The 10,622-nt window shown below is 50.9% G+C and overlaps 1 protein-coding gene across 1 annotated transcript; it reads left to right on the top strand.

The window, feature by feature from the left end:
- Window positions 1–1,455: 1,455 nt before the first annotated feature.
- Window positions 1,456–9,773, top strand: CDC34 (cell division cycle 34, ubiquitin conjugating enzyme). Its single transcript, XM_075611512.1, has 5 exons — window positions 1,456–1,937; window positions 5,496–5,582; window positions 7,716–7,813; window positions 8,871–9,005; window positions 9,497–9,773. Exons 1-5 carry the CDS (start codon window positions 1,758–1,760, stop codon window positions 9,705–9,707), a joined length of 711 nt encoding a protein of 236 aa, XP_075467627.1. The 5' UTR covers window positions 1,456–1,757; the 3' UTR covers window positions 9,708–9,773.
- Window positions 9,774–10,622: the final 849 nt, after the last annotated feature.

Below are 10,622 nucleotides of genomic sequence, written 5' to 3'. Positions count from 1 at the left end.
CACAGATATGCAACATTCTGGTTATCCAGGGAATGTGTCCCATCCCCCAACCAGGGCCCCATAACCTCCCAGGAGCCAAGCAAAGCATGACAGAGAAGTAGTGACAACAATATGAGGGAAACAGTGCAGGGGTTCTATAATAGTATAATAATGAAAAAATCCAGCACACCCTAATAATAGAATCAAAATCACTGGCAATTAACCAAAATAAGAAAATTTAATCAGTGCACAAATGAAACAACAAACTAACAGCTCCACACCAAGAACACAAAATACACATAGGTAGGAACAAATATGGGATGTATAGGAGGATAATAGGATAAAGGGAAGGAGGAGAAAGGGGCAAAACAACATATAAGTGGGTCAAGAAGGGGGAGTATAGGGGGGCAACGTTTCAGGAATTAACCCTTCGTCAGGACCGTTCCCCTCAGTCCCAAAGGGACCAGAGGGTACTTCCCTAGCCCCACAACCCACAGGAAACAGATACAAGCCCCAAATAAAAACAGTAGTAGAAAACCCCTCCACAAATTCTGAATACTCTGATAACAAATCAACATACAATATCCCAATGCTAAATAGCAAAACAAATCCACAGTACAGCCTTTGTATAGAGATAGTATGGGAGTACTAATTTGTGATAAAGCAACCAAGCACTTAGCAAGTCAAAAACAGAATAAAGAGGATGCAGGACAAGGTATATGCAACAAGCAAATCAAACCAGACAGTCCTTAGCAATTTGTGCCTGCTCCTCACTCCAGAGAATGTCCGTGAGTGCTGTCTATTATTTTTAATTACAAGGTTCTATAATAGTGGCAGTTATCCCAAAGCAGTCTACAGTGAAATGCTCTACTAGACCTTTATTGCTGCTATTCCCTCAATAGGCTTGGCACCAAATGTTAACCCTCCCGCTGCCAAAGCATTGCAAAGATTTTGACAGTGAAAGGATTAGGCTGCTGTAAGCCACCCCCATTAAACTGCTGGACGAATGGATCATGTAGTCCAGTGGTTCCCAATTCTACTCCTAGATCACGAAATCCCTTTTTTAACAACTCTTTCCCACTCCTGGATCATGAACACCTTTCTAACAACTGCCCCCACTTCTCGATCTTGAACCCTTTTAAAACACCTGCCCCCAACTCCTGGATCCTGTACTTCTTTATAACTCCTGCACCACTTTATACCATCTGCTACCGACAACTGGATCCTGAACACCCTATAAAACAACTGCCCTCACGCTCAGTCCCTGCCCCCTTTTATAACAGCTGCACCCTACTCCTGGATCCTTCATCCACTTTACAACAGTTGTCAACCCCCTCACTCTCCGTCCCAGCCCCCCATTGTTCCTGCTCTCCTCCCTTGCCTGTCCCTCTTTTGTCAGCTCAGTTTACAGTCGCATCTCCTGCACTGACGTCACAAGAGCTATTTCCGCGGGGGCTTCTGGGAGTTGTAGTCCGCCCCCTCCACCATTGAGGGGGAGAGGGGATCACCCCAGTCGCCGTTTTTCCCCGTTACTTATGAGTAGCCCAGTCCCCCTCCGTCCCCGGACCATGTCCCGCACCGGGCGGGTTTCTAACCCCCGTTAACGTCGTACATTACACAAGCAGGAGAGGAGACTGCAAGTCCCAGTGTGCCCCGCGCGGGTGGAGGAGGAAGCCGGAAGTCCTGCACAGCCGGGCAGGGTTTAGTCAGTGCAGCTCGCTGTTGATTCTCAGCGGTAGCTAGAAGCGGATAGATCTGAAGCCAGCACCGGAGCCATCATGGCCCGGCAGCCGCTGGTTCCCAGTTCACAGAAGGCGCTAATGTTAGAGCTGAAAGGTCTGCAGGAGGAGCCGGTGGAGGGGTTCCGGGTCACCCTCGTTAATGATGGGGATCTCTACAATTGGGAAGTGGCCATCTTTGGCCCCCCCAACACCTTCTATGAGGGAGGCTACTTCAAGGTGAGGATGGGGGGCATATCATGGACTAATTCGAGGTTTATGATGGCCAGGAGGCTATGAGATGGGGGGGGGGGGGGTATCGAGGGGCAGGAGGATATTGGGGGAGGGGTATCGAGGGGCAGGAGGATATTGGGGGAGGGGTATCGAGGGGCAGGAGGATTTTGGGGGAGGGGTATCGAGGGGCAGGAGGATATTGGGGGAGAGGTATCGAGGGGCAGGAGGATTTTGGGGGAGTGGTATCGAGGGGCAGGAGGATTTTGGGGGAGGGGTATCGAGGGGCAGGAGGATATTGGGGGAGGGGTATCGAGGGGCAGGAGGATATTGGGGGAGGGGTATCGAGGGGCAGGAGGATATTGGGGGAGGGGTATCGAGGGGCAGGAGGATATTGGGGGAGGGGTATCGAGGGGCAGGAGGATATTGGGGGAGGGGTATCGAGGGGCAGGAGGATTTTGGGGGAGGGGTATCGAGGGGCAGGAGGATATTGGGGGAGGGGTATCGAGGGGCAGGAGGATATTGGGGGAGGGGTATCGAGGGGCAGGAGGATATTGGGGGAGGGGTATCGAGGGGCAGGAGGATATTGGGGGAGGGGTATCGAGGGGCAGGAGGATATTGGGGGAGGGGTATCGAGGGGCAGGAGGATATTGGGGGAGGGGTATCGAGGGGCAGGAGGATATTGGGGGAGGGGTATCGAGGGGCAGGAGGATATTGGGGGAGGGGTATCGAGGGGCAGGAGGATATTGGGGGAGGGGTATCGAGGGGCAGGAGGATATTGGGGGAGGGGTATCGAGGGGCAGGAGGATATTGGGGGAGGGGTATCGAGGGGCAGGAGGATATTGGGGGAGGGGTATCGAGGGGCAGGAGGATATTGGGGGAGGGGTATCGAGGGGCAGGAGGATTTTGGGGGAGGGGTATCGAGGGGCAGGAGGATATTGGGGGAGAGGTATCGAGGGGCAGGAGGATTTTGGGGAGGGGTATCGAGGGGCAGGAGGATATTGGGGGAGGGGTATCGAGGGGCAGGAGGATATTGGGGGAGGGGTATCGAGGGGCAGGAGGATATTGGGGGAGGGGTATCGAGGGGCAGGAGGATATTGGGGGAGGGGTATCGAGGGGCAGGAGGATATTGGGGGAGGGGTATCGAGGGGCAGGAGGATATTGGGGGAGGGGTATCGAGGGGCAGGAGGATATTGGGGGAGGGGTATCGAGGGGCAGGAGGATATTGGGGGAGGGGTATCGAGGGGCAGGAGGATATTGGGGGAGGGGTATCGAGGGGCAGGAGGATATTGGGGGAGGGGTATCGAGGGGCAGGAGGATATTGGGGGAAGGGTATCGAGGGGCAGGAGGATATTGGGGGAGGGGTATCGAGGGGCAGGAGGATATTGGGGGAGGGGTATCGAGGGGCAGGAGGATATTGGGGGAGGGGTATCGAGGGACAGGAGGATATTGGGGGAGGGGTATCGAGGGGCAGGAGGATATTGGGGGAGGGGTATCGAGGGGCAGGAGGATATTGGGGGAGGGGTATCGAGGGGCAGGAGGATATTGGGGAGGGGTATCGAGGGGCAGGAGAATATTGGGGGAGGGGTATCGAGGGGCAGGAGGATATTGGGGAGGGGTATCGAGGGGCAGGAGGATATTGGGGGAGGGGTATCGAGGGGCAGGAGGATATTGGGGGAGGGGTATCGAGGGGCAGGAGGATATTGGGGGAGGGGTATCGAGGGGCAGGAGGATATTGGGGGAGGGGTATCGAGGGGCAGGAGGATATTGGGGGAGGGGTATCGAGGGGCAGGAGGATATTGGGGGAGGGGTATCGAGGGGCAGGAGGATATTGGGGGAGGGGTATCGAGGGGCAGGAGGATATTGGGGGAGGGGTATCGAGGGGCAGGAGGATATTGGGGGAGGGGTATCGAGGGGCAGGAGGATATTGGGAGGGGTTGGTAGGTCATGGTAATGGGGGGGCAGAAGAATATGGGGGAGAATGGATATGGGGAGGAGGGACAGGAGGATGTAGAGGTTAGGGGGTTGGTAGGAGGGCATGAATATGGGGGGCATGGGGGAGGAGGGGCAGGAGTATATAGAGGTGAGGGGGTTGGTAGGAGAATATGGGGAGGGGGATTTGGGGAGGTATTGAGGGGCTGGGAGAATATGGGGGGTAGGAGGATTTAGATGGATGGTAGGATATGGGGGAGGAGGGACATGGAGGATATGGGGGTGGGGTATTGGAAAGGAGGATACTGAGGAGGGGTCATGGTGGGACAGGAAGATATGGGGGAGGGGGTATGGAAGGGCAGGATATAGGGCAGTAATTGGAGTCCACGGGCAAGTGAGGTGTTGGATGGGGGGACAAGCTGTGGTTATGGGGAGGGAGACGTGAGGGGGTGTTATGGGGCATTATGGGCAGAGGGGGTAATATAGTTTGTGAATTGGGTGGCAAGGGCCCTGGTTGTATGAATGTTTGCAAATATATTTATATAAAGTAGGCCTCATACAGCCAAAAACGTTGCTCAAGCACGGCGCACTGTGGTGGCAACGTATATCGGCAGTATTGACCCTTATTCTGCCACGTGTGGATTAATAGGATTGAGCTTTTAAGGAAAACGTGTCCAACACCTGCAAGTAAAATGTATGGGAATATCATCAGAGCCTGTTGGGAAGGGGCATATATCAGTGTATAAATACTGGCCCATTTGGGTTGTAAGGTGTTTTTAACACAGCTGTAAGTGTTCTCTGGCACGCGGTTATGGGGTATCACCGCGGTGTCTCTATGCAGGCTCAGCGATGCATGGCCAGTAACATGGCAACTGACCGTCTCTGCCACTGGAACGCAGCCGTAGGGTCTGTACGGGGCAGGGCAGCTTTACCCAGCAGTGGAGTGATTACTGCCACTCATTGATGGCATGAAGTTCCGGTCCTACTGGTGGGTTAACGTCTACGGCACTTATTTAACCCCTTCATTACCTGAGGATCTTGCTGAGATAACGTGGAATTCAACACGGTTAATACTTTTTTTGTTTAATGTCTTTATTTTTTGGGGGGTAATGTGTTAAAAAAAAAAAATATATATATATATATATATATATATTTATTTATTTCAGTTTTCTTTCCCACCCAGTCAGAAAACATGCGCCAGCAGTGACAGGGTTAATTGGCTTGCATCAAATTACCCGGGGCATTTACAGGGCAGTTCATCTGGTTACAGGAGCGCTATGCGGGTGAGCCCTGCTCTGTGTGCCCACGGCTTTATCAGGGAGTGTTCTGCTAACAAAGGCTGCTCTCTCTGTGGTGGGAGCTGGAAGCTGCTCTCCCCTGTAAAAGAGTATCTGAGGACAGGGCCGCCCGCTCCCCGCCATCACCCCCCACCCCCTTTGTCTCTGCAGCCTTCGGCTTTGCATAGATTCAGACAGTGGTTTTAACCCTTTCACAATTAAAATCAATTTGCTAATATATATTACTTTAAGGCCATTAGACACAATGGAGGGGGTGGGCCAAAGAGCTTACAATCGAAAAACCGTAATGAAAAGTGTCTTGTGTTAAGTCGCAGTGCGTCTCTCCCCTCTGTCACAGGCTCGCCTTAAATTCCCAATCGATTACCCGTATTCGCCTCCTGCGTTCCGGTTTCTGACGAAAATGTGGCACCCTAACATCTACGAGGTGAGTACCCCGATGACGGGGCTGCGTGCAGAAGGGGGCGGATATAGTGTGTACCCCTTCTGCCCCCAGGAAAATCCCTAATGCCAATAAAAAATTTCAAAAAAACCTTGAAAAGACAGGAAAAACTCAATGTTTCTGATAGAGGAAACAGCTGATCCCTTGCAAACGGTGTTACTGCTTTAGTTTTGTGTATTTAACGCTTTAGCTGCCAGAGACGGCCCACTGTGGTATATATTCCTGTCTGTCGGCAAAAAATAATCTAGTTGTGTAGTTTGGTTATGACTTTGTCAGTAGGGTGCTGTTCCCTATTGCTAGAGCACAGGGGTGTTTGCCATAAACAAGCAGGGCGGCTTTTCTCCTGCGCTCGCCTCTTCCTGGAACACACAGGGCCTTGTTTATGAAACACTTTAGCATTACGTTTACCTAGACAGGAGTGTCCCAACATCCCAGCAACACACTGAAGGAGCGGGTCGGTGAGTACAGGCGCTGACTCATAACAACAACACTTCAGGTTGAGGCAGGGGAGCCTAGTTCAAAACCCGGTGTCTGCTCCTTGTGACCTTAGGCAAGTCGCTTTATCTGCCTGTGGCTCGGGCACAACAAAATGGATTGTATGCTCCACGGGGCAGGGATTCGTTCCTGAAAAACCTATTATTAACACACCGCCCTCTAACCTGCGCTGTACCTTGTTTCATCTCTCCCCTTGTAGATTGGAAGCTCTTGTTGGTTTGCATTATAAATAAACGCATTTATTAAAACATTCTTATCTTAAATTCTGGTAGCTGTTATTGGTTCTGGAGAAATGCAGATTTGCTGTGATGGTTTTAGTGGACTGACGTAGGCGTTATTCAGATGACCGTGCAATCTTGGTCCACTAATGCATATCGCAACCTCCCAAGTAGCCACGTAGAATTACATTTACAAACACATATTCACATACCACGTGTCCTGATCACTTTACAAGTGTTTAAAGGCTCTCTCACAACCTATCTTCTTCAGGACCAGTATGGCTACTATAAGTTTGAAGTTACCTACTTGTTTGAGAAAATTTGTACTTAAAACAATACAGGCATACCCCGGTTTAAGGACACTCACTTTAAGTACCCTCGCGAGTAAAGACATATTTACAATAGCCCCAAACCCCTGTGTCTGTACGATCGCTTTGCGAGTACGCACACTTATTCTGCCCTACAGACCGCCGTAGTAGTGACACGCTGATTCCCCTCGCCCAATAAGCAAACGGTAGCTCGCGCATGCGCCTGTCAGCACGTCCTGAACAGCAATACCGGCTCCCTACGTGCACCAAAGCTGTGCGCAAGCGGGGAGACTATAGAGCCTGTTACACATGCGTTATTTACATCAGTTATGCACGTATATGACGATTGCAGTACAGTACATGCATCGATAAGTGGGAAAAGGTAGTGCTTCACTTTAAGTACATTTTCTCTTTACATACATGCTCCGGTCCCATTGTGTACGTTAATGCGGGGTATGTCTGTAATTAATACTTTAACCCCTAATCCTTGTCACTCTTGTTTTCCTTTCTGTGCCTCCTCCCCTAAAATGTTTGTGATCAATAGAAAAAGTGGGGGGAAAAGATACTTTAAATGTTACATTCAGTAGTGGATCTTTTCAGTTTACAGAAACATTGGGGAATATCATTTTTGGGACGACATTTAAATTATGTAAATGGGGGTCGTGGTGTTCTGGGTTTTTTGTGTGGCCATGCAGATGTTTCGTTTTTTTTCAAGGTGATGAAGCACTAGGCCATGCTGCCTTCGACCGTGCGGAGGCGTGCGCGGCCGTGATGTCACCCAGCGTGAAGCGGATGCTTTTTGTTGCCAGTGGGGGGCGTGACGGAGCTGGTTCGCCCTCATGTGACCGGCCTGTCGCGCCAAGAAATCAGTTTCAACTGATTTCTTGCGCAACGCGCGCCCTCCCGCTTCCACACACGCTCTCCCGCCACATGGACGCGAACACTGCCTTAAGGCAAACTGATCGCTCAGCGTGCGGACGCCTCCGCGCGGTCTGCGGCGCCATGGCCCCAGCTTATTATAGGGGGGGGGCCGGGAGGCAGGCAATGTGTTTACCAGGTCAGCTCCCCTGTCGCTGAACAGGTTATTATCTTCCCAGAACGGGGATGTGTGTATCTCCATCCTGCACCCCCCAGTGGATGACCCCCAGAGCGGGGAGCTGCCCTCGGAGAGGTGGAACCCCACACAGAACGTGCGGTAAGGCTGCGGCGTGTTTGAAAGCTGCATTAACCCCGTCATAGGCCAGATCCCAAATTGCTCCTTCAAATATTCTGACCCTATAAAAAAAAAAGATGTGAGGGTTACCTATATTTTGGGAAAGAAACATCCTAGAGGTGAGTGTGTAGTGGGAATAGTCGGATTACCGCTGATCAGCGCACATTAAAACGTGAATATAGTGGAAGAAAATAGAAATGTCTAATGACTGACACATTCTACAAATCACTATTTGGGTGATGTCGTTTATGGCGATGCGTGTGACGGTGATCATATGGTAATGGAGGGAAGTACACGCACTTAGAAATATGGTGCTGGAGGGGGGGTACTTATCTGCCGGTGCGATGGGTCCAGGGAGGTCCAGACATCCCAAGGTATACCAATGGAGAGAAAGGAAGCAGGCACACGGTCTTATGCATTCACATTTTATTGTGCCAAAAGATCCAACGTTTCGGCAGCATACGGCTGCCTTTTTTTCTTGAATGCTGCCGAAACGTTGGATCTTTTGGCACAATAAATTTGAATGCATAAGACAGTGTGCCGGCTTCCCTTCTCCCCATTGGTGATCATATGGTGACAGTTGGAAACTTTGTTAAAATCACTGTTCGGTGTCTGACTGCGGTTCTTTAGTGCTGATGTATTCAGTGTTAGAAGAATCTCTGCTGCTAAATGATTTAGTTACTTGTATTTTCCTGCTATCTGGGGAAAGTGGACATTTCTGTGAAATGACGTTGGTATCAGACCCCTGGAGCTTCGTGCACCATCGGTGACATTATCATAGTGCGAACATGGAGACTTCCTGGTTTTATTATTTTTTTAAACGTTTATAACTTCAGCATTCTTTATCATTATTGAAGAGAACTTCCATTTATTAGGGTGCATCCTGTCTTTAAATCTTGTACTGCAGGAGTGGCCTGCAATGTTTTGCCTTTTGTTGCCCTGTGTAGTGATGGCTCTGGCTGTTTAGGGGAAGAGGGGGAGCATTTGTAGCAATGTTGCGAATGACTTGCCTCTCACTGCCTCTTTCCTCCTAATGCAGCACAATCCTCCTCAGCGTCATTTCTCTGCTCAATGAGCCCAACACCTTCTCTCCGGCAAACGTGGACGCTTCTGTCATGTACCGCAAGTGGAAGGACAGCAAGGGGCGCGACCGGGAGTACACGGACATTATCCGGTGAGGGGACAATCTGCCTTACTGTGTCACCCTGCAGTGGGAGGGATAGATTGGATGAGTCATAGGCTCCTTCTTTGTCACCTAGTAGGGGGAGGGACACACTGGTCCTTTCCCAATGCCACTTTGTCACCCTGTAGTTGGAGAAACAAACACCATGAGTCACAGATTCCTCTGTGTCACACTGGGGTGGGAGGTACAGTCTACATGCGTGCCCTTCTGTCTGGCCCACTGACTATATGAGCTGTTGGACCCCCTGTGTCACTCTCACTTTGGTGGAGAGTGGCCCCTTCTGTCCCCACCATGCAATGAGATAATGGCTCACAGAACCCGTGTCACATTGCGATGGGAGGTATAGACTTGATGCCATATCACCTGACGCATGCACTCTAGGTTCCATATGCCACGGTCACTCTTTGGTTGGAGGGACATGCCTGATGTCACCCAGCAGTGGGGGGAACATGAAGCTCTCATTCCCATCTCTCTGATTTCAGGAAGCAGGTTCACTCCACCAAGGCGGAATCGGAGCGGGACGGAGTGAAGGTGCCCATGACGCTGGCAGAATATTGCGTGAAGACCAAGGCTCCGCCGCCAGATGAGGGCTCTGACCTGTTCTACGATGACTACTACGAGGACGATGACATGGAGGAGGAGGGGGACAGCTGCTATGAGGACCAGGATGACTCTGGCAACGAGGAATCCTGACGCCGCCCGCCCTGCCTCCTCCCCTTTCTCCCCCCTCATCCCCATCAATAAAACCGGCACCGTTTATTTTTTACTTTTTATTTCTCTGGGTCCAATTACAAGAAACTGAAAATGACAGATTTGCTGTAATGAACCCGGTGACGTGATACAGCCTGCGTGATCTGTGCAGGTGATGTGGGCGGGTGCCGGAGAGAGGATCGTTGAGGCTTTGCCACACCCTTCAATAAGGCACCCAGGACCTTCCATGAGATTGTGCAGGGAGGTTTGCCTCTTACCTTGCAGTTCAATTCTCTGCCACAGTGTGGCACCAAACTGGTTTGCAAGTCATGGCACTGGACTGTCCCCTGCCCTCCCGCCACCCCTCCCCCTCTGACATTGTGGCTCAGGTCTGCAGGAAAAGTTGGGGGGTGCTCTGTTTTTCGGTGGGTGGAGAGGTTGCTTTGCGTGGTGAGGGATTTATGCTGTTTTGGGCTCGTTGCTCACACTGCCTGTGTTTGTTCTCTGGGTTTTTATTTTCTCTAGGGTTTTTTTTTGTGGGGGTGTGAAAGGGGCAATATCATGTTAGGTTTTGGGGGGGTGGGGGGGTGTTCAGGTTCTGTTTTTTATTTTGAAAGTATTTAATAATAAACACCCTGAAAAGTAACCATTGGATTTATTTCTTAGATGTGCATGGATTACAGTTCTGATATTGGGCACTGGTGCATCAGTAACCCTCGCTGCTCGGCTCTACGGGAGTTTACATAGATGTCTGTTGCTGACTACTCGGAGGGCATTACCTCTGTCAGGGGTGCTGACCCACGCAGGCTGGGTATATAGATATATATATCTCTATCCCGATGGTAATGATGGGCGCCAGGAACTTTGTAGTTATTAAACAAAACAGCCTTTATTCATAGACTACAGGCATACCCCGGT

The sequence above is a fragment of the Ascaphus truei genome, chromosome 8 (assembly GCF_040206685.1).
Source record: "Ascaphus truei isolate aAscTru1 chromosome 8, aAscTru1.hap1, whole genome shotgun sequence".
Taxonomy (NCBI): Eukaryota; Metazoa; Chordata; class Amphibia; order Anura; family Ascaphidae; genus Ascaphus; species Ascaphus truei.
This window is presented reverse-complemented; position numbering and strand designations above follow the sequence as displayed.